The sequence below is a fragment of the Cryptomeria japonica genome, chromosome 1, assembly GCF_030272615.1.
Source record: "Cryptomeria japonica chromosome 1, Sugi_1.0, whole genome shotgun sequence".
NCBI classification, from domain to species: domain Eukaryota; kingdom Viridiplantae; phylum Streptophyta; class Pinopsida; order Cupressales; family Cupressaceae; genus Cryptomeria; species Cryptomeria japonica.
The window spans coordinates 199524731-199549456 of record NC_081405.1 but is presented as its reverse complement, the minus strand read 5'-3'; the positions used below and the strand labels follow the sequence as shown (position 1 = coordinate 199549456).

General features: G+C 38.3%; 1 protein-coding gene across 1 annotated transcript in view; it reads right to left on the bottom strand.

Moving 5' to 3' along the window:
- The window catches only part of LOC131070134 (protein DETOXIFICATION 46, chloroplastic), a 239690-nt gene that overhangs the window by 76945 nt on the left and 138019 nt on the right, over window positions 1-24726 (bottom strand). The window contains exon 10 of the mRNA XM_058005669.2: window positions 13131-13259. Coding sequence (XP_057861652.2) covers window positions 13131-13259 — 129 coding nt within the window. The remainder of the gene's footprint in view (window positions 1-13130; window positions 13260-24726) is intronic.

Sequence of the window (24726 nt, the reverse complement as noted above, 5' to 3'; positions counted from 1 at the left end):
CAAAAGGATCCTGCTCTGCTCCTTGGTCCCCCAAGTGGTCATTCAGTCAACTACTAGTTTGAAAGATCCCTGATGGATCTCTTTTACTAATCTGCTGTAATTTTTATTATTTTAAATTGATTTTTCCTGCTTATTAATATTTTCTTTCAGAAATAGACAGAAGTTGCAGAAGGGTTGGATTCTTTTTGTATTTTGATAATTTTTCAACAAGTAAATAATGAAGTACAAGTACATGAACAAAGTACTGAAAATGAAGTTCATATACAGCCAAAACAAATTCGATTCAAGGCAGATTTCTGGATATAAAATCAAATATTTGACCAGATGAAGATTTCCAATAATTCAGAAAGATTACAATCAGGAATAATCCCAACCTGAATGCTGAAAGAGTAACATAACCAGGAATGAAGCTGCGGCAAGATTCCAGCCCTCCAAGTGCTGCACGTGGGAAGGAAAGTGGCTGCTAGGTACAGCCGTACCGCTGCCAAGTACACCCAACTGGTTAGAAACCCCAAACCCCACTCTGAACTCTGTCAGAATCGCTGAACCTCCAGAAAGAATGTCGTACAATCTCCAAGATGCTAATAGCTGCAAGCAAATCCAAACCACTGTATTGGGGGCTACGTCCCAAACAGGCAAGGCATTGGGGTTGGCGGCCCAGATGCTGAAAAGCTCTTCCAGAGCCAAATCTCAAATCCAAGATGTAAAATGTGTAAAAGATAATAAGAATTAGGTCTCAACTTCCTTATAACACCTTCCCACTTAGCTCGAACCCTAAAAGTGACTCAATGGAGCGTTTAGGGTTAAAATGTTATATTTCTCATTTTAAGTTGCCAAGTGCATAGAAAATGACCTTTTTTCAAATATAAAGAAATCCGTTCACCGAAAGGATCTGAGTCAAAAGAGAAATATTTAGAAAAGTCCAAGACCTTTCCAACAAGCTATTACACCAAGGGATACGCATCCAGATGAGGCCAAAAACCCCTTATTACTCCAAAATGGCTATAAACATAGCCTTATTTAAATAATTAAACGCTAACTTAGGAAATATTTAAATATATTAAAAATATATCCCAAATAGCTGTAGAAGGCTCAAATGACTCCAAAAGCCTGAAACGGAACCTACCGCCTTTCTGTGACTGAAGTCGGAAATCATGGATCAACTGGTAGTCTCATCCCTAAAATCTAGGGATGCTCCTAGAAACTAGGAAACACACCCAAATCTCCTAAAACTAAAACCATCAAAAAGGTCATGAATAACCTCACGACTGGCAATTGTCACGACCTCCTAAAATTTAGGGATACCCACTAAAATCTAGGAACTGCTCCAAACTGGCTCCAAACTGCCTGTAAAGCCAAAATCCAATCACTATATGCACTGAATGAGTCCCAATCAACCTTTGCTAGCCTACGAGACTCCAATGATAGGCCAACTCCTCCGTCTCTGATGTCCACTCTAGAAAGGGGACATGACACAGTTCTCCCTAAAAAATAGGAGACCTCGTTCGAAGGTCCGAAACGGCTCACAGAGCCCCTGCAAAGCTCCATGACCCTCAGAATGAGTCCCCTAACTGTGTCGTTGACCTATGGGAACTCGAATGGTAGGTCAACCCCTGCTCATCTCATGTCACCTAGAAAAGGGGACATTACATTAAGTCCTATTCCCTAAGGTGTTCCTAGTGCCTAACTTCAAACTGAATTTTGCACAAAACATCTCCAAATTCGGTATGGACATGAAGAATTGAATTTGACCTTATTTCTAAGAGTTCTCTTAGCATCGAATCTTGAGCAGATGTTTTTGATCTGATTCTGCATGCCAAGTAACCAAGCTTCCCAAGGTCAAACATTTCCTTAGATTCTTTGAAGGCCTTAATTTGCCTACTATGATTCATAACAAGAGTTTTTGATCAAGTGAAGAAGATGTTGAAATGCTAACCCTAAAACCTTTAAGATGCTTAATGGTAATATAAAAGTTACTTGTTTTTTGCAGATCAAACGCCACAAGGATCCGAGGCAAGGTGACCACCAACGTAGCCAAAGGATAGAGAATCCAATGAATAAATTGAAGACATGATCTTGATAAAGCCAAAGGGTCACCAAAGACAAAGTACGAGGGTGAAGGACCATTACCACAATGCAACAAGGCCAAAGTGGTGCCTTAGAAGATAGTAACAAGACACAAGAATGCTACAAGAACATGCAAAAATGGAAAAAAACAGCTAGAGATGATAGAAATATGAATTCATTGTAATTGCAGTTATCTTATTGTAAAATGACAGCTTTTGGGTCCAATATAATGCAATTCAAGAGGGGGCCAAAAGTTCGTTGTTCACCCAACTACCAAGTTTGTCTTGAGCCCCGCGAACTGTTGTCTTGTGGGATTAATTGAAGGCAGCTAGAAAGTACTTGAAAAGTGGTTGAAGTTGTTGAGGCCATTAACTAAAAGGCTGTTAGGGTTTCTAGAGGTCAAATTTGGGCCACTGAATGGATTAAATCCTGGCCATTGATGCAGAATATAAAATCTATAAAAGGCTAGTGCTTCTCTCATTGTAAGGAGTTAGAAGGGTTAGCAAAGTATGAAGGTTAGAAGTTAAAAGTAAAATTAGGAGTAGAATAGGAATTGCTGAGTAGAAGTTGTTGTAATGACAATTGAAGCAAGTGAATAAAGCAATGAAGCATCATGCTTTGTCATTTGCTTTCTCTTGTTTGCATGGTTTCTTTTCATCAAGCTAGTTAAGGTTCATTAATTTTAATGATGAAGTGTGAGGATATCTGATAGATTTCGGGTTCATACCATTGGAGGTTTCTTGATTGTAGGTATTTGTGTATGGTTAGTTTGAGCCCCCTTTATTGTTGTTAGTTCAACTATGAATGTTCTTCTAATTTTCACCAGAATTGGGTATTTAATGTATGTCATGGTCTGAAAATCTATTGCCATTTTTAAGACACCCTCGGTCCACCAGTGAGAACCGATCAAAGATATGTTCTATGGACCAGTGTTGCCTCAATTGATCAAGGAAAGAAACAAGGGAATCATGAAATATGAAGTGTTGTCTTACTGAGATGGAAGTATTCCAAACTCCGGAACCCTGAAGTTCCCAAATTCATAAGTCTTTTCCTCCCCGGAACCTCGAAGTTCCCAAGTTCCTAAGCCTTTTCCTCCCCGAAACCCCGAAGTTCCCAAGTTCTTAAGCCTTTTCCTCCTCGGGACTTCAGAACCCCCCGAAGTTCCCAAGTTCCTAAGCCTTTTCAACAGTGGAACTCAAGAACCCCAAAGTTCCCAAGTTCCTAAGTCTTTTCCTCCCTGGAACCCTAAAGTTCCCAAGTTCCTAAGTCTTTTCCTCCCCAGAACCCCAAAGTTCCCAAGTTCCTAAGCCTTTTCCTCCCTGGAACCCCAAAGTTCCCAAGTTCCCAAGTCTTTTCCTCCTTGGAACCCCGAAATTATCAAGTTCCTAAGTCTTCTGACTTCCGACGACTTGCAACACTTCCAGATGACGTGATCAACACTCAAAGCTCTTAATGTTCCACTAACTCTTATGACTTGTACACTTTCTTTCAAGAGCTACAGGGGTGCATTTAATGATTTTTGCAGGATTTCCATCAAGTGGAGTCCAGGGCCATGCTTATTTATGGTTACTTGTTGACCTTCTTGTCAGGCCTGCATGCTCTGACTTTGTAATGTCAAGCAATCCAACTTCTAGAAGTACTTTTCTTCTTTGGATTGCCTTGTCAAGGTATGGTCGGGTTTCTTGCATGTACACCATGTCAAGTGAATGCACTTCCCTGCATTCCCTGACTGACATTTCTCTGCACACACAAGGGTCAAGGCTTCTCTTCCTTGACCAATGCTCTCTTCTCCGCGACTAGTTTTCTATATAAAGGCTATTAAGCCACATTGTAAAGGGTTCTCTCCCTGTTGGCTTAAGCTATTCTATGCTCTTTCACTTTTCTTCAAGACTTGTATTTATCTTGCATTTCTACAACTGCAAGTTTGGCCATTGGCCTTATAATGAATTAAAATCATCATTCTTGCCTTCTTTCAACTTATGCATTTGTGTATGTGTTCTTACCTTCATTGTAAGTGTATGTTTGTGGCTTTCTCTCACATATATGTTGTGTTAACCTATTTCTGGGTATGACTTGTGGGAAGCCTTTTCCCCTCTTGACATTCAACAAGTTCTAACCTCCATATATGCATTGAGGTCATTCATGCAACTGAAGTTTATGCATCTCCAAGGTGTTTTAATTGATTCTTTGTGTCATTTCTGGGTGGAGAGAAAAACATCTCTTATCTTGGTGCATCACTGTTGTGCGTTGCACACGCTCCCTGTCGCCGACAGGGTCCCCTTTCCCTTTTGGGCCTTTCCATCTTCACCCTGTTGAGTTCCGGATAGAGTGTCTCACGTCCTTTTGAGCGAGCCCGCGATCAATCCATAAGATGATGATGATTGAATGGAGGAGCCTGTGAATCCATGAGGTCAGTTGAGCCCTCAGGCACAAATTCCAAGAGATTGTCTAAACTTGTAAAATTGCCTTAGATAGGCGTGGGATGATAGGGACTGGCGAAATCCACCAAGTAAAGGATAAAGCGTCTGAAAATCGCATGAGGACCCAAAAGACGTCGATTTTTCCATAAGGATATAAGAGAGATAAGAGGGTGCAGAGGTGTAAATTTTCGAAAAACCTCCTTCGTATCCTGAAATTCGCACTAAAAGGGAGAGATTGCATAATGTTTTTAGAAGTTTGCAGGATTTGTATGAATGGAGATTTTCACTAGCTGAAAGGTAAAAAGGGGGTGAAAGCCTTAAAGTGCCCCAAGTGCCAAAATTGACAAAACTCACCCAAGTGCCGAAACTCGCACTTTTTAGTGAAAACGCAGTAAAATTTGAAAAATTTCAAAATGACCAAAAGGTCCGAAATTGGCAAAATTGTTAAAAGGTCCGAAATTTTCAAAATGACCATAAGGTCCGAAATTGGCAAAATTGTTAAAAGGTTCGAAATTTTCAAAGTGACCAAAAGGTCCGAAATTGGCAAAATTGTTAAAAGGTCCGAAATTGGCAAAGTGACCAAAAGGTCCGAAATTGGCAAAATGCCCCAAAAGGCCGAAATTCGAACTTTTAAGTGAAAATGTGAAAAGGTAAAAGTTGGCAAAATGCCCCAAAGGTCCAAAAATCGCATTATGGAGGAAGATTGAAAGAAATAAAAAGTTTGAAATAGCAATCCAAATGCCTAAATTCGCACAATAAGGATAAAAGTGCAAAAAGAATAAAGTTTGCAAAGCACCCTAAAAATGCCGAAAAGGATGAATACTGCGAAATGTTTTTAACTTGACAAAATACACCCAAATGCCGAAATCGCATTATGAGGTAAAAGTGCGAAAGAGTTTAAAAATTTCCAAGAGCCTCCAAACCCCGAAATCGTGCCATACAGGTGAAGTCGCAAGGTTACGTAGCTTGCAGAAAGTCCCCAATCCCCGAAGTTTGACATCCATAGGAAGATCGCGGAGTTTTAAAAGACCTTGCAATCACTTTCAATCCGCCGAAGTTCACATGAAGCGAAAATCGCGAAATGTAAAACCTTGCAGAAATGCCATAGACCCCATTTTTAACGCCATAGGGAAAAATGCAAAGATAGAGTTTTCAAAAACCATCACAAAAACCCCCACTTTCAACACATGAGGTAAATCGCTAGTTCCAGCCCGGGTAAAAATCGCTAAGTTCTAAATTTCTAAAACCGCACTTCTCTCTCCAAATTTTAGGCACAAAAATCTAGAATAGGGAGTTAACCATAAAAATTCAAAAATTGCAGAATTCTCCCATTCAAATATGCAAGTTGTGCCTATTCGCGCCATTCATTTTTGCCAGGTAAGTGTGCTTCACCTCTCTTAAAATTGTTTGAAATATTTGCAAAATCATATAGATGTGGGCGCAAAATGAATTAAAATGATTGTCTTAAAAAACCGCATCTTTTTCCATTTATAGGGCGTCATTCAAAGCAATTGAAATCAGAATTTACTCCTAAGAATCAGCTAGAAAATGCATTTTCAGACTTAGGAAAATTTCTCAAGCTTTGTCCATTTTGAAAATTGATCCTAAAACGCCTGAGTATAAATCCGCAATCGAAAAGCTTCATACATATTCACGTTTAAATCAATCAAACTTTTAGCTAAGATGCCATGCTGTTCTTTCAATTCGGTTTTTGAATTGATCCTTGTATGTTGGCATATCCTTTATCTAACCCGATTTACTTCCTTTATATTGCCTCGTAATCCGCATCCGACTGTGCAGGATAAATGCCTAAATCGGCAGTAGAATCATCAAAGACGCCTGCTATAGCCAAGACATCGCGAGCATCCAAATCAGATATCCCTTGCAGAGTCGAAAGGATGAAGTATCAGTATCAAAGAGGGGGACTGGGGAGTCAAAAGTTTAGAGTGTCTGGGACAGTGTCGGTGATACTGACCTGGGCCATATTGATATCCAAGATTTCAGAAACCGAGTCTTCTCCCCTAATGCCTATGGCAGGCCTAAGCAGATGATGTAAAGTGGCATCGCCCAAGCGGCAGGATTTCCCTCGGCAGTGCAAAACTATGAGTTAGTAGTAGAGGTTGCCCGACATTACCAGCCACGTGATTGAGTTCTTCTCCCTAGTTCATCACTCCATGCATCTTTCCTTGTATTTGTTGTGCGAATCGCACACCCATCCCCGTCTTGGACAGCGACCCCCCGGTTTGTGCCTTTCTATCTTTGCGGAAGAGGAAGGGGATATGAAGGTCTGAAGGGTAAAGTTGGTGAGTGATGGAGTCTGAAATGTCGTCTTGATCTTCAAATGCCCTGAAATTTGGCTAAGTCTGGAATGTCTTGACCCTGAAATTTGGCTAAGTCTGGAGTGTCCTGATCCTGAAATTTGGCTAACTCTGAAAAACTGAGGAATCCTCCAAAAACTAGAATTTGCATTATAACTCCTGGAGGGCCAAAACCACTCTCAAACATCCTGAAAGTATATATGGAATATAACTTAAAGTATAAGAAAGAAGAAGATATAAGGAAATGTCACTTATAAAATGTTATATTCCGTAAAATGATCCTTCGGCGAGATCTTGACAAACTTGCCCAAGTGCCCAAGCTCGCACTTCTTGTGAAAAACGTTTAAAATCGCTAAAATGCCCAATTTCGGACCCAGAGGCAAAAACTGGAAAATGTTTAAAAGTTGCAAAAAGCCCCCAGAGGTCCAAAAATCACTTAAGTCCTCCAATTTCAGACCTTGGGGCTAAAATGTGAAAAAGTGAAAAAGTTGCCAAAAGTGCCTTAAGGTCCGAAAATTCACTTAAGTTGCCAAAAGGTGCTTTAAGTCCGAATTTCACTTAAGTTGCCCAATTTCGGACCCTGGGGCAAAAAGTTAAAAAAGTGAAATATTGCAAAAAGTGCCTTTAGGTCCGAAATTCACTTAAAACCTCAATTTCGGACCCTAGCTCCGAAATTTGAAATTTTGGCGAAATTGCAAAAAGGTTCAAGAGCTCCGAATTTACCAAAACACGTTTAGCTCCGAAAATATCTCCAGTACGCAAAAACCCCAAGCGCTCCAAAATTCGCTAGAGGGTTAAAAATTGCAAAGTTCCAAACATGCCCAGTGGTTCGAAGTTTGTTATAAATTTGCAAAAGGGCGTGAATGCTCCGAAGTTCTTTCAAAATCACAAAAATATGCCAAGGCATCCGAAGTTCGTCCCTAGGGTTTTAGAAAACGCAGTTTGAAATTTGTAGAATAGCGCCAATGCTCTGAAATTCACCATAAACTTCAAAAACTGCAACGCGAAGAAGCAATATAGGGAATTCGAAGTTGATAAACCCTTCCCAGGCTCCGAAAACCAGAAAAGCATGTGTTAGGATTTTTTTAAAATTCGCAGAGGCTCTTCAAACCTCCAGAATCGCGCTATAAGAAGTTTTCAAAATGCCATAAACCCATTCAAAACGGCCAAGACTCCAAAGGTAAAATCACGCAGAAGTAAATCGCCCAAACATCAAGACCAAGGATCAGATTTCACATTCGAATAGAAAGGAGAAGCATTTTCAAGATACATCTCACAAAGAGCTTCTCAAGCCAAACGTCGTAATTAAATTTAATATTTGTTAAATTAATTAATTAATTTTTCAAATTAATTTAATGAAATGAAATTGGTTGATTGATCGTAGGGCGTCATCGAAGAACCAGGAGAAGGCCTCAAACGCAAATCAAGGAAGGATCGCAATTCAAGGCCAAGCACTGAAGACTGGAAAAAGAAAAGATGCAAGAGCGCGAGAACAACCAAGCATTGGGAACCGTGCCGCTGAACAATTGAAGGCAAAAGGAAAAAGAACACTCAGTCTATGCATTCTCAAGAAAGTGCACAGCTAGATTTAAGTCCAGAAATTCAATTTTAAAACTGAAATTGCTTTATTGTAAACTGCCTATGGGTCCCGTGCAAGATATTTTTGTGGATAACTATTCCCAACCACCAAGAAGATTGGATAGACCTGAATTGAAGCCAAATAGTGGCAGGTAGTTGAGATAGTTGCTGGTTGGATAACTGAGAATTTAATGGGCATGGGTTAAAGCTGCCAACTTCTGGAAGGCAGATCAGGGCCCTTGGATGCAATCCATCCTAGCCTTCGATTCAAAATTGTAATATCTATAAAAGGCAGAGGCCTTTCTTTTGTAAAGGGTTAGATAGTTGGAGACTTTTGTCAAACAGTTGGTTAGAATAGGTTAGATCTTAGCAGTAGCCTAGAGATGCTGCAGAAATTGTTGTAATGGCAGTTGAAGCAAATATATGAACATTGAAATATGGTGTTTGTTGTCTTTGTTTTGGTCTGTTTGCATGGTTTCTTTCAGCTGGTTAATTTTAGAGTGCAGGGATTTTAATGGTCAAGTGTGGAGGGGTATTTGATGCATTTTTGGTTCATACCATTGGGGGTCTGCTGATTGTAGGTCACCGTGCATGGTTAGTCTGAACCCAAACTGTGCTTAGTTCAACTGCAGGTGTTCGTCTTAGGCTATGCCAGAATTGGGTGCCTAAAACAGGCGTCTCCAGTTTGAAAATCCTTCATCCCTTGGAGCTTGCACCGTTTTTGTCTAGTTGTGAGGGTATCTCTGGCGAAACAAGAACTGGTTTATCGAAATCTGTCTACCCACTGCATCAGTTGTTATCATCCTTGTCCTTAGGCTTCCTGAACCCTTTCCTTTTGCTCTTTATTGCGTAATTCGAGAATCACAGCAGACCAGCTTGTTGCAAAATCGTAAGTCCCCCTTGTGTTTCCAGCAAAGCACATCAAACCACTGAGTAATCCCACAGTCAAGACCTGACAAAAGAAACCTTGAGGTTGTCTCCTTTGATCAAACTTAGAAAACAGCATTAGAGACTTCCTTATCTCAAGAGAGAGTAGGATATTCAGTTGGTTATTCTATTCTGCGTTGGCCGTATGGAGTTTGCAGCAATGCGATCTCAGACACGTCAACAGTATTAAGCCTGAAAAGAACACATTTTGAATTAAGAAGAATGAAATAAGACTCAAACTTACACATTCTTAATTCATGATGAAGAAAGAAAATAACAGTAACCCTTTCAAATCTGGAAATGACACTCTAAGTCTCAAAATGTTGATGTTCCAAGTCTGGTTATTGCTCAGTTCATGATGAAAACCACTCAAATCTAAGTATAAAAGACTTGTTTCTTCTTGATAGTTAGCTTCTTTTCTGCCTTCAATGCCCACTTGAAATCTGATTTCTTTGTGAAAATCACCCATATTTTTGGAATCCACTTCTGCAGTGTGGATTTTCGCTCCTTATACCTCCGCTCCTCAAAAGGTCTGCTCTGCATTGAAGTCTGCTCCTTATTCAATCCTCCTTTGAATTTGATTAAATTGCTTAAATGATGATGAACATGATTTATAATCTGATCTTTCTTCCTCTTTGCAATCTGATTTTACTGTTCAAGCTTGCTGTCCTCTTCTGGAATTCGCTCCTCCACAAGGTATTCACTGGAAATCTGATTTCAATTGCTTCAATTCACTAGTTTTTAGTTCTGGAATTAGTTCTTTCTCTTCTGGAACGTGCATTTCTTCTCTTGGATTTCCCTTTCTAAAAATTCACCTCTCTGCTTTAGATTGACTTTCAATTGAATCAATGGATGATAAAATGAAAGTTTCCTTCCCATACTTCATGAAATTCATCACATCTCAAGAGGAGGTTAGCCTCTAGCACTTTTAATTTGTTTTGATTTTAAATGTTTTTTGTTTCCTTAACAAATTCGGAGTTGTTCACACCTTAGTCAGGTGAGCCAGCCTTGTCTTATTGGCATCAGTTTCCATTTGTTTTTCACTTTTTATGAAGGGATTTTAATCATTCTGCCAGATCGGCCCTTTTCTCATTGCATTCTTCACATGTTGCACCTGCTTTGAAGAGGTTTTCTCAATTTTTTAGATCAAGTCAGCCCTATGGCATATGAATTAAGTTTTGGTATGTATGACCAATCATTTGGTGAACTTTAGACCACTCATTCATTGCAATTCAAACATAAGTCTGCTCTGCTTTGCCTATTGGCAGATTTAGGAGGCTATCCAACATTTTTTTTTTTTTTTTTTTTGGCAGATTTGATAAGACCTTCCATTCATTGGTAGATCTGGGACCTTGTTCAACACTTTTGCATTGCAATTCTCATCTTTTCATTGACAGAATTTCTCACCTTATCAACATTTTCTCAATTGCATTGGAAACCATTAGCAGAATTCATACTTATGATAGGATTATTTGACGCATTAAAAAGCATTCCAAGGACAAGAGGAGCGCAAATTTCCACCTAAGACAGGAAATATCAAGCACAAATACACATAATGCAAGAAATATCAAGCGCAAATCCTCATTAGGCATGAAATATGGAGCACAAATGCACATTAGACAAGGAATTTTGAGCGCTAATCCATATGTGACAATAAATCATGGGTGCAATTTCACATGTGACAGGAAATCATGAGCGCATTTCATCATAACACAAGGAACCTTAGGCATGAATTCACTATGATAAAGAAATTTTGGGCGCTAATCCACCTAAGTCTGTCTAGAACACTAATTAGCCTTAGTCAGGAAATTTGTTGTCTTGAAAATAAAGTTTATTGCCTTGAAAGGAAATTTTGTTGGTTTGCAAGGAGATTTTCAGCGAAAATACATGGAAATTTTTTTTATTATTTTGCAAGGAAAACTCAATGTTTTGAAAGGAAGAATTTGAGTGCAAATTCATCAAGGAGAGGAAATTTTGATATCTTTGAAAGGAAATATTGATCTCATTATGAAAATTACTTGCACTCCATGGAATTTTTTTCATAATTCAGGATGATTTTCCTTGAAATTTCCTAGCTTCCTTAAGAACTGTTCATTCATTTACTCAACCAAGAATTTTCCACAAAAAATTACAATCCTTTCCAAGGATTCTTCACAAAATTTCCCTTATTTTCCACTCCTGTCAAGGTCAGAATATCCAACCTTCACAAGGAATTTTCCTTGTCCTAGTATTACCTTCCTTGGAATTTCAATTTTTCCATACTCATCATTTTCCTCATTTCATTTTTCTTGACAACTTTCCTTGATGACATTTTTGCAACATTTTGCATTTGATAACTTTTCTTAGCCTTGAATTCCTAACTTGACCACACACAGTCTTGAATTTGGACAAATTTTATTTTCATTCCTTGGAACAATTGTACATTTCAAATATCGACAAAGAATTTTCCTAGGCAGATGGTGGATTGCACATCCAATGCCTTATCCTAGACTAGGAACTCCTGACACAACCTCCCCATCCAAGGTTTAAACTTCACACCCGCTTCATGGATTAACTTATGCATTCATTCAGATTGACAATACATCACCTTCCTTACCAGAGCTAGGAAACAAAATTGACTGCCAAGCTAACTAAGCAAAAACAACTAACCAGTCAAGCGAAAAAAGAGGGGTTCCCATTTGCAATGGGCCAATGTGTGAAAACGTCAAAACAAGTTTGATATGTGAATTCCAGCCACTTGTTGTTGTGACCAGCATTTAGTTTAAATTCAGTTTGCTGTTTTAATTTTATATTTGTTTCAAAATCAGAAAAAAATACAAAATTACACATTTCCATGTTAACCCCAATCCAAGACATTATATTTACATGCAAGGTGATAGTTTAGGCAGCTGATGCCTCCTTTTATCCTCAAGCACATAATTGTGAACCACCATTCCAACCTCTAAACTGGGTGTTCCACACCTCTAAGCAAGGTCCCTAATCTTGCCACTACTACAATTACTTCTATATTCCATCTCTATTTGCAAAGTTGGAAACCGTGGAAAAAATAAATAATCAAGATTGAAATTTAAAAGTTGTAAATCCTAGCTCTAAAAGAAAGAAAGAAAAAGAAACAAGTAAAGAAAATATGAAATATTCAAACCTAAATGTGCAAAAACACAACAAAAATAAAAGTTAAAAGGAAAAAGCCAAAGAAAAAAAAAACAGTTACACATACTTGAACTAATCTTTCTAATCAATTGAAGATCACTTGTAACAAATCATAATCAACAGAAAATCGATGCAATGAAGTCAAAGAATCCCTAGCCTTCAGTCAAGTAATCAATTGCCTAAGTGAGTATATAGGCCATTAACATATTAAATACATACTATAGGCCTAGTATTTCTTGACTATAGCCACTAACATGTTAAATACAAACTACAGGAATCACTAGCCTAAGGGATTGCAAGACTAATATATAGGACACTAACATGTTAAATACTAAAACCCCAACTACAAGTCAACAACATTCCTACATAGAGTTTTAAAGCACGTAATGTCCCAACTTTTATCCCAAGTGCATTTTCGTATATGGCTCCTTAAGCATGAAGAATAAAAATAAGATTTTTTGGTTATGTTTGTGTAGATTCAAACCTTGTCAAGGCTTAAAATAGTTGACTTTATTCTCATTTATGCTAAGAGATAACACAGTAAATTTAAGAAAGAACAGATAAAAGATATGTTTATAACATGATTACATCTTTGATCGAACTGAAATAAATCATAGGAGTTACATTCATATAAATACCATATGCAGAAATAAACTTTGATAATGTTCACCTGGTTGATTATTGCAGTATCTCTTGTGAAAATGTGAGGAAAAAATAATGCAACAAGTGTGCCTATGCATCCCAAAGTAAAACCAGCTACAGCTCCAATAGCAACAAGAGATTGAAGTAATAATCGTGCCTATGTTCAATGAACAAAAATAGTTATTAAATTATTTCATATAGCATATAAATTTTATAAATCATTTTATTCGATATTCAAAGGAAAATGCTATAATTAGATTGTAAAGGGTCATAACAAAACAAATATATATAGAAAATACAAAAAAAAAGGATGAAGTTTAAGGATCATTCAATTATTAACAAATGTTGGGCTACAAAAAAATCCTCAACTGCTTTCTTGTACAATTTCTTTACAAAGAATCCCTTTTTTAATTCAGCTCTTGATGCCATGACCAAATTTAACCATGGACATACACCTCCTCAACTACTTTCTTGTACAATTTCTTTACAAGGAATCCCTTTTTTAATTCAGCTCTTGATGCCATCACCAAATTTAACCATGGACATACATCACAACCATTCAACCAACTTTCTTTTTGGTTTGAAAAAGCATCATTGCTATTGGATTGCAACACACACACACAAATGTCATTGCCATGTGCAATGCCACCTAGCACTGATAACAAAGAACATTTCAAAATATGCTCATGAAGTGAGTAAAACTAGACAAGGGTGCTATGGTGACACATTTCAAGCATTGCAGACTTTGTGCTAGAAGATTGCTAAGCCAAGGCAGAAAACACCATTGCACACAGCACCCAAATCCAATTCAACATCCAACTGACCCATTCCAAATTGGCCTAGGAGGAAAGATGGAGAAGACTATTAATGGGAAACAATATGATGGCATAAAACAAGGAAGATGCGTTCATGACGTTTCTAGTTCTAACTCATTCAATTCATTCATGGTGTTCCTAGTTCTAATTCATTCAATTTATAATATAAATTTGTTAATCTAATTTAACCTTCCAATTCACAACCATGAAAGTAAGGAAGGAAGCTACGATTTAGCCTTTTCACAAACTTAAGCAATAACATTCAACTCATGGTCGACTGCCAATTTTTTCCTCTTCCAAAGAGAATGACAATAAGAATGAGAAAAAAATATCATTTCATACATGTATTAAGGCTAGCTATCCCTCTTGACAAAAGTATGAATAGGTTAAGATATTAATTCATACAAGACAGTTGTACACTTCAATTTGCTCAGTTTATTCTTTACATAGCCTCATCATTGGCAGTTCATTTCCACGTAGAGAGAGAGAGAGAGAGCATTTTATCATTAATCACAAAATAATACTACCTACTTAAACCCTTTGAAAATAAATGCATAAGCATCACTAAAAATTAACCTTCCAACAAAGAAGAACGACAAGAAGTGATTAAATAAGCATAGACTACAATTCTCCCTTTTCAAAACTCAAACTGAATCATTATATGACATTAAGATCAATCGTCAACTCACTTTCTGATGCAAGGATTAATTGAAGATCAACTAAGCAATACTCATTTGAATAACATAGTCACAAACAAAAAAATATTGTTATCAACTAATAAAGTAGGTGTTGATTTGTTTTTTATGCCCTTCATACAAAGAATAAAATACCAAGGTATCTTATTGTTGTGACGTTTTCACACATCGCCCCATTGCAAATGGGGACCCCTGCTTTTTTGCTTTCTAGGGTTTGTTTTTCGGGTCTTTTAGGGTTTTGTTTGTTAGCCTTTGCATTTTGAGGGTTGCCTAGGGGATCACCTGGATAGCAGGTTCTTCTTGAGTTAGGTCAAGTTGGTGAGTGATGAAGTCCGAAATGTCCTGATCCTGAAATTTGGTTAAGTCTGGAATGTCCTGATCCTGAAATTTGACTAAGTCTGGAAACTGAAAAACCTCCAAAAACTAGATTTTGCAATATAACTCCTAGAGGTCTGAAACCACTCTCAAACATCCTGAAAGTATATATGGAATATAACTTAAAGTATAAGTCTTCTTTCTTATACTTAAATGTTATATTCCATAAAATTATCCTGACAGAGAGTTCAAAAAGTCAAATCTCGCTCCTGACCCTTGCTGAGGGTCCAGAGCGAAAAACACCAAAAACCCACCTTTTCCCTAAAATTTGACAAAGCTAAGTTTGCAAGTCAGTGAGGGGGCCTAGTTGAAATGTCTTGAAGAGATTTTGGAGGTTGAAAAATGCTAAATTTGAGCAAAACATGAAAAATCGCTCCTGACCCTCAGAGAGGGCTTACAGCGAAAAATCACTCCTGACCCTCAGAGAAGGTCCAGGGCGAGATTTTGATTTACTTCATTTTGCAATGGAAAAGGACTAAGTTTTGAGCATGAAAGGGAAATGAATGACTTTCTCCACCCACCTGAAGAAGTTTTGGCTAGAAATGATGAAGGACCTTGTTGAAAATAGAAAAATCGCTCCTGACCCTCAGAGAGGGCCCACAGCAAGAAATCTTATAAGGGTCATTGCTAGCCTTATTTGGTCGACTTAAGATGTCAAAGGCATGGGGATGGATGAAATGAGCACAGTGAAGTATCCAGACTTGATCAAAGATGATGAATTGAAGGAGTTTTGCCCAAGAAAGGAAAAATCGCTCCTGACCCTCAGAGAAGGCCCACAGCGATTTTCTTTATGTGCACATTTTTGGACCTTTCTTGGACATGAATTTTTATTCATAGAAAAGAACAAGATGACATCTTCCTTGGCAAAGTGATTTTTAGATGAAAAGTGAAACATTTTGGTCCAGGTAGCAAAAATCGCTCCTAACCCTCAGAGAGGGTCCACAGCGAGATTTTCAAATATGCATTATTCTTGCAAGATCAAAGTGATTTTATGATTAGAAGGGATGAAGGAAAGCATGTTCTATCCGTTGAATATAATTTGGAGGTTCAACACAAGAAGAAATCAACCCAAAAATAAAAAATCGCTCCTGACCCTCACTGAAGGCCCACAGCGAAAAACCGCTCCGGACCCTCAGAGAGGGCCCACAGCGAGAAACCTAAAATGGGAATTTTTCACCCAAGTTTGAGGAAAGCTAAGGTTAGGCATGGGTTTGAAACGATGTTTGAAAAGCCTTGAAGTGAAAAGAAATCATTGAGAATCAATATTTTGAAGGCAATTACAAAAATCGCTCCGGACCCTCAGAGAGGGCCCATAGCGATTTTCCAGTTTTCTCTCCTTTGTTTGAAGAATTGAGACAAAATCTTGCTTGAGGACGTGATATGTTATGCCTTGGAGGTGATTTGAAGATTAAAAGATAAAGGAATTTGCCTAGAACCAAAAAATCGCTCCGGACCCTCAGTGAAGGCCCACAGCGAAAAATCGCTCCCGACCCTCAGAGAGGGCCCATAGCGATATTGTTGAAAATCCTCATTTTACCTTGCAACAACAAAGCGAATTTGGTTGGAGTGGATTAAGGAAGAACATTGCCAAGTGATGAATGAAGTTTCAATGAAAAATGGTGGATAATCAAGCTTAAAATCAAAAAGTCGCTCCTGACCCTCAGAGAGGGCCCATAGCGATTTTTCAGGATCCTCTCCTTTGTTTGAGGAATTGAGACCAAATCTTGTGTGGATAGGAAGAAGAGATGATATTTTATGTCTTGGAAGCAATTTGGAATCTAAAAGAAGAAGGATTAAGAGCAAGATTGAAAAATCACTCCTGACCTTCGCTAAAGGTCCAGGGCGAAATTGGTGATATCCTTCATTTTTACATTATTGAGCGTTGATATTCCTTAAAATCCTCAAAATTGCTCACTTCGAAGCCTTTGGAAAGATTAAATCAAATTCGCATTAAATTAAAGGCATTTTAATTTAATAAATTAATTTTGTACCTTGAAATAATCAAAATAAGCATCCTAGAGGTATTAAAATTAATTTAAATAAATTAAAAAATTTACAAGTTGAGCGCTCAAATACATTTATTTGCTTTTACAAGCAAGTCGGCCTTCTTTTGAGGAGGATTTTATTCCATTTTCATTTCCCTTTTGGCAAGTCGGCCTTGGAGAGAAGAGAGGTGAGCACTCTATATATTGGAGGGGTTTGTTTCATATTTCAAATCATTCATTCATCCTTTTTCAATTGCAAAGTTGAAGTGCGAATTGGAGGAGCGAAATCTGGCTAGAGTGGAGCGAATTTCTACTTAGCGAATTTCTACTAAGTGTTGAAGATCAAAGAGGGTGGAGTCTATTCTTTTTGAAGCTAGAGGAGGCGCAATTCATCCAAGGGAGAATTTTGATTTAAATTTTGCCTAGCAAAATCCATTTTTTGCATCATTTCTTAGAGTTTAATACTCAAGAGGAGGTATGGCGAAACTATCCTAGCATCCTTGTTCAAAGTTTGATTTTTGGGCATTTGTTTTGGAAAGTCTAAGTATTGCATGGTTAATTAGGAAATGATAACTCTAGATTTATCATGAAGTTTCCTAATTAAAATCTTAAATCTTCCTTTTTTAATCCTAATTTCTACACTTCAAGATATATTACTAATTGTGAAATGTTGTGTAGGTATCAAGATGGCGACTCCAAAGCCCGGAAGATCTACAAGTCGGCATGGCTATCATCAAAGAAGATCAAGCAAGGATAAGGGCAATCTCCTCCAGTCTACCATCGACAAGGACGGTCTTCTTCGGTCAGGCATCATCGGGAATAACTTCTTCCAATCCAGCATTCCAAGGCGAGGTACATCAATCATCCTGCACATCAAAGACAAGAGAAGTCAGAGCAAGGGTTCATTGAAGAAGCAGATAGTTTCAGAAGAGTTAATTAAAGCTAGCTTCTCAGCAACATCAAATTGGCATCAACCAAGGGTCAGATGAGTTGGCATCCCAGTCATCACTTCTCCAGTCGGATTGGTCCACCTCAGCATGTCCAAATTCAATGTACCTAACTCATGGAAGGTGGCACAAACTTCGATGTACCTACCCCAGCTATCCATTGGTTGAATTTTCCAGAGAAGACATGTGTCCAATTAATACAATTATTTCATTGGTCAAGCATTAAATGTTATGTAATGGTTGTAACAAACCCTAATTAGGGTTTTCATTATTGAATCTTGGCCATTGATCTCAAATTGATCTTAGCCATCGAATTGTATTGTGGGCACTATATAAGCCCCGGCTCTTCATTTGTAAAGGATAATAGAAGGCGGTTAGAAAGAAGTTAGTGAATAGAGAGTAGTTAGAAGGTGATTAGCCAGTTGATAGAATAGCGATTAGAGTAGAGTAGAGAGAGAAGGCAAAGATTGTTGCCAAGATGTTGTTGTAAAAGACTTGTAAAACTTCATTGAAGAAATGATGAAATTCATGGGTCGATTCGACAATTTGCATGGTCTTTATACTTCTCATATTTGATTTCATGTTATTAGATGAGTGGAAGAAATGTGTTTGATTGATGGTGAAATTCGTATATCCATACTACTAGCAGTATGTTGATTGCAGACTTGCCTTGTGTAGTCAACTGGAATCATTCAGCTTAAGCTTAACTTCAATTGTCGCTTCTTCATTGATATGCATCAGCCTGATGGTGTCTATGCCTGCAGTGATGATTTGAACATCATAAAGCTTTCCTTCGAAGATCGCACTAACCTTGCGGAGATGTTCCTGGGATGTCAAAACAAGACTTAGTTAGAATCCCATCAAAGATCATTCATTGCTCCTACATTCTTAGTGTTAGGATTAGATCCTTTCCTCGCCCTCGTCTTTTTTCCTTTTTTCAAAGTCAAAGCAAGTAAAAACCTGTGTTCCAACAATATTCAAAGCAAAACAGAAGTTTAGTCATCAAGTGTAAGTCCCCTTGTGATTCCAGCAAATCACATCATACCACAGAGAGCTTATCCACACATAGAGATCCTACAGCAAAGAACCTTGAAGTCATCCAGATTGATCCTTTTCGCGACATCTTCAGCATTCGGAGACTTTATTCAAGAGAGGATAAGGTACCTTTAGGTATTTTATTCTATGTTTGGCTGTGTACAAAATACATGTCAACACTTATCCTCTCTTGAACAAAATCTCCTCTTATGCTAAACTCCATGATCATATGAGGTGACTCCAAGGTCCAAATGTCAAGTCTTGATATGTGGATAAGCTCAATGGTTGATGTGATATTGCTGGAAATTTGGAATCACAAGGGGGAACTTACATTTTGCATGAACTCTTGCTTGAATGAGGCTGGAATGTGAGAATTTACTTGATTTAGAGAGACTACACTACTCCTAGGGATGCAAGAAACTATGAATGACTTAGTGAAACTCTACTAGGTTTTGCTTTGCCATGCAAAGAACAACTCCACAAAGCTAGTGCGATCTTCTAAGGCAATCTTATGATGTTCAAATCACCACCAAGAACATAGACACCATCAATGCGATGCATATCAATGGGTAAGTAGTAGTAGAAGTTGAGCTTGAAAAAAGAGTTCAGTTGACTACGCAAAGTATTTGGCAATCAGCAAAATACAAGTAGTATGAACATGTGAATTTCACCATTAATCATCCACAATAACTTCCATCCATCTAGTCAATATGAAAATAAATGAGAAGTAAAGACCATGCAAATTTTGACTAACACATGAAATTGACCATATCTTCAATGAAAATAATATGCTTCTTGCAACAAAATCTTGGTAACAATCTCCTTTTCTCCTACTCTACTCTAGCTATTTGGTATCAACTATTGTCTTTTAACTATTCAATGTCTATTGCTAAACTATAAACCTTTACAAATGAGGAAGTGGATCCTTATATAGTGCTCTCAATACAATTAAATGGCCAAGACCAAATCAACATCAATGGACAAGATCAAAAGATAGAAACCCTAATTAGGGTTTGTTACACCCATTACATAACATTTAATGTTTGACCAATGATTGAATTACATTACATAGGACACGTGTCCATCCTTGAATTTCGACCAGTGAATGATGAGGTTAGGTACATCAAACTTTGTGCCTCCACATGTGGTAGTTATCCTCATTGGATGAGTCAAGTGCATTGAATTTGGGCATCTTGACTTGGAATGATGTGATTGGGTTGGAAATGACTAAGCACCACCTCAGCTTACTCCTTGTAACTCATCACAAGTAGAGTTTGTGATTCGGGCAATATCTCTTGATACTCAACCTTTCCAAGTGCTTGATGTGATGATGGTGGGAGATATTCCCAAATTGCATCATCTTCTACCTTTGATTAACTCCTCTGGAACTATCTTTTGCCCTGATCAAATTTGCATTCTCTTTCTCTTGTGTGGAAACTCCTTCCTTAGGATGTCTAGAACTTGCTCTTGCATTGCTCTCCATCTTGAATCTCCTATCTTAGATTACTCTCTTGTTGTACTGGCGACAATTTCTTGAAATTCTAAAGGAAATTCAAGATAGTCATGTGTTCCTTCCTTGATGTTGATCTCTACACTCGCCTTGTAGCGCCTTTCCTTTGATGCCTCCTCTACTGTTGGAGTGTTTTTTGTCCCTTCTCATGTCATGAAGTCTCTTCCTTGAATGTTGTTGATGAATCATCCATTATGCTGATTCTTATTCTTCCTTTTCATGTTGATGAATCTTGGGATTGCTCTTCATTATAGAGAATCAGCTTCCTTGCTTAGCTTGATATCTTCCCATTGTGTAGTCCTCTCTCTGGCATCATTGTCTTCTTTGATGTTGCAAGTGTAATCTCTCCATGTGATTGAATCTCCTCAACCCCTTCATTGCTATAGCATCCTCACTTGCTTCCTTTCATATGCTTTACTTTTGGCTTCAACCTGAAAAGAGCATGAATAAAAAAATCAAGAAGTTCTATGTAAATAAAGTACTCCATACTATCTATCTTCGGACATGTAGTGTTGCGGTTAAAACACTTCGTTGGTGAAGCGGCCACCATGGTTCAAACCCTTGCTGGGCCATTGTGCTTGCAGGCCTTGTGTCTTCGTTGGGCCCATAGTTGAAAAACTCGGACTCGCCATGGACTCAGCAAACCAAAAATTTGGACTCGGACTTGTACTCGTGAAAGACTCGTGAAAGACTCGGCAAGGACTCGGCAAAAAAAAAAACCGTAGTTTTACAAAAAAACATAAAGAAATTAATGCATTTAGAGAACATAAGAGCCATAATTGAAACATTACACATGTCACATACTCATAGTTTCAAACTTTAACCTCTAAAATGTATAATGCCAAGATTTTTTCAATGCTAATTATGCTTTTATATGGAGCCTAATCAAACTCAGAGGTTAAATTTTCCCTACTTCCATCGGCGCAATTTCCCCCTATATTTTTCGACGGGGGTTTGGGGGCAGTGCCCCCAAGTTGGGGTCAAGGGGCATCGCCGAAGGATCCTGAAATTTGACTAAGTCTGGAAAATTGAAGAATCCTCCAAAAACTAGATTTTGCATTATAACTCATGGAGGTCCGAAACCACTCTCAAACATCCTGACAGTATATATGGAATATAACTTAAAGTATAAGTGATATGTTCTTTCTTATACTTAAATGTTATATTCCATACATGAATCCTGATGGAGAGACCAAATTTTTTCACACGTTAAACTCAATTTTAAAGCTTGCATGGCTTTTTTTTTGGGTCGCGCAAGTCCATCTGAAAGACTCGCGAGTCCATGCAAAAGACTCGCACGAGTCCTTGCAAAAGACTTGCGAGTCTTTCAGATGGACTCGCCAAGACTCGCCTCACGAGTCCTTGGCGAGCCGACTCGCGAGTCCGTGGCGAGTCCATGAGTTTTAAAACTATGTTGGGCCATTGTGCTCGCGGGTTTGAACAAGTGAAGTGTGGGGATGAGGTCCCCCAGTTGTGGCCTCACCGGTTCATTGCTCCGGGTCAAAAGCGTTCTCGTGGAGTCGGAGGGCGTGTCATGCCAGCATTGCCGGTCACGTTAAAAAGTTTACGAGGCATTATTTAAAAAAAAAAAAAAAAAAAGTGCTCCATACTATCCTAAATCATGCCTTCAAACCTTCACTTAGATCTAGAAATGAATGATTTTCACTTGGGAAATGATGTTCTCAATTCTGATCTCATGTCTGATTTTACTGATTTCAGGTCTGATTGGGGCTTCTTCCAAGCGATAGACAAATTGCTGCTCTTCACCAAGACTGTCACAAATCTTAGCAACCTAAGGAAAGGCCATCCCGTGGCCAGGGTTTTGAGGGTATAAGGGATGAAGCTGGCCAGGGATTTGGAGGTATGCAGACAGTGTATGGCCAGGGATTTTGATGCGTCTGGACATGAAATGGTCGAGGATTTTGATGTGTCTGAACATTGTTCTAAGGATGGTCCCGGCTTTTGGAGCAATGAGGAATGTTGAGGATTATGGCCGGGGTTTAGGAAGGACGAAAGAAGGTGGATGAGGATGGCCAGACTTTTGAGGGGTGCGAACAAAATGTGGCCAGACTTTTTGGGGTGTAAAGACATGTTGATGAGGATGGTTGGGCTTTTGGAGCAGTGAAGACATCATGTGGCTGTACTTTTTGATGTGTGAGGACACATTATGGCCAGACCTTTTGGGCAGTGAGGACATTTTTCTTCCTTGGTTCAATTTCGCCAACTCTAAGTTGCTGGTTGCATCAATCAACTTTACTCCTCTTTACTTAGCCATTTGCTTAATAAGCTGATTTTTCCCTTCGGTGAAGACTTTATCCTTGCTATTCCTTCCGAAAAACCAAGGAGAACAACTGGTATTCCAATTTCACTCCTTCACTCATCTCTCATCTTCACCTATCACCTGAGCATCTAGAGTAAAGAGGACTCCAAACTAGTCTGGAAGAAGACCTGACTGCTGCTAGACTACCTGACTTGATCACTTCCTGACAATCAAAGGCACTGCATCTCCTCACAAGCAAGAGGTTAAAGACATTAAAACTACTGTCAAGCTACACGACTAAACAGAAGAATTAACCTACAAGCAAAAACATCACAACAGTAGGACCGGTTACACAAATTACAAGGGAAGGGGAGAATGAACAAGATAACATGCATACAAGGCAATTTACACGTAAGAATATGTTCCAATGGATATTAACTGAAAGAGATTGAACAAGAAAAGAGAACCTTTCATTCCACACCTATAATGTCCCATCTTTGATAGATTTGAGAAATATAGAAAAAAGAGGAATTAAAACTAATTATTTATTATTGTTGCCTAATGTTTAATGAAAAGGTAATACTAAATAATTAATTAAAAGTAACTTTAGACAAACATTTAATTGAAGTTATTTGGAGTAACCATGTGGGCGCTGAATTTAACAATATTTAAGTGGCTTTGGGATATTAGAGTAATTAATAGTTATTTAATAGTCATTTAGTTTAAGTTTACTTTGCCTAGATTGTTTCTATTTCCGCTTTCTGCTTTCCATTGTTTCATGTAGAAACATCATAATGTAATGACCTTTATATTCTTTCATCTTCATTTATTCAATAAGCAATTACCATTTCATGGGATTGATGCTGAACATAGAATGATTAATTATTTCTTATATTATAGTTTATTGGGAAATTCTCAAACTTGCAAGCCTGAGAAAATCACTTTCAGTAGTGGGACTGATCTGCTCTACATGATCTTGAAGGAATCATCCAAATTTCTCAGTTGCAGCATAACGAAGGAAAGAGTTGTCAAGTATTCTCCAAAGACAAATTTCAGGGGCTATTTGTTGTGCGAATCGACACCCATCCCCGTCTTGGACAGGGACCCCCCAATTTGTGCCTTTCTGTCCTTGCGGAAGAGGAAGGGGATATGAAGGGTCAAGTGCCGCTAAAACCAAATTCGGCCTCTAGGGCCATATTGCGAACTTAAAACTCCCCAATTCTCGCAAAATCGCCTAAATGTGAAGAAAGAGTTAACGCTTGCAATGACATTGAAATGCCGATTTTCGCCAAGGGATACAAAGGAGATAAAGAATGCAAAGTGCCAAGGTTGACAAACTCACCCAAGTGCCAAAACTCGCACTTTTTGGAAAAAAAATCAAAAGTTGGCAAAAATGCCCCAAATGGCCAAATTCAGACCTTTTAGCCAAAATGTTCAAAAGTGAAAGTTGGCAAAAGTGCCCAAAGGGCCGAATTTGGACCTTTAAGTGAAAATCTAAAAAGTGAAAAGTTGGCAAAAATGCCCCAAATGGCCAAATTCAGACCTTTTAGCCAAAATGTTAAAAAGTGAAAATTGGCAAAAGGGCCCAAAGGGCCGAATTTGGACCTTTAAGTGAAAATCTGAAACGTGAAAAGTTGGCAAAAATGCCCCAAATGGCCAAATTCGGACCTTTTAGCCAAAATGTTAAAAAGTGAAAGTTGGCAAAAGTGCCCAAAGGGCCGAATTTGGACCTTTAAGTGAAAATCTAAAAAGTGAAAAGTTGGCAAAAATGCGCCAAATGGCCAAATTCGGACCTTTTAGCCAAAATGTTAAAAAGTGAAAGTTGGCAAAAGTGCCCAAAGGGCCGAATTTGGACCTTTAAGTGAAAATCTGAAAAGTGAAAAGTTGGTAAAAATGCCCCAAATGGCCAAATTCGGACCTTTTAGCCAAAATGTGAAAAGTGAAAAGTTGGCAAAAGTGCCCAAAGGGCCGAATTTGGACCTTTAAGTGAAAATGTCAAAGT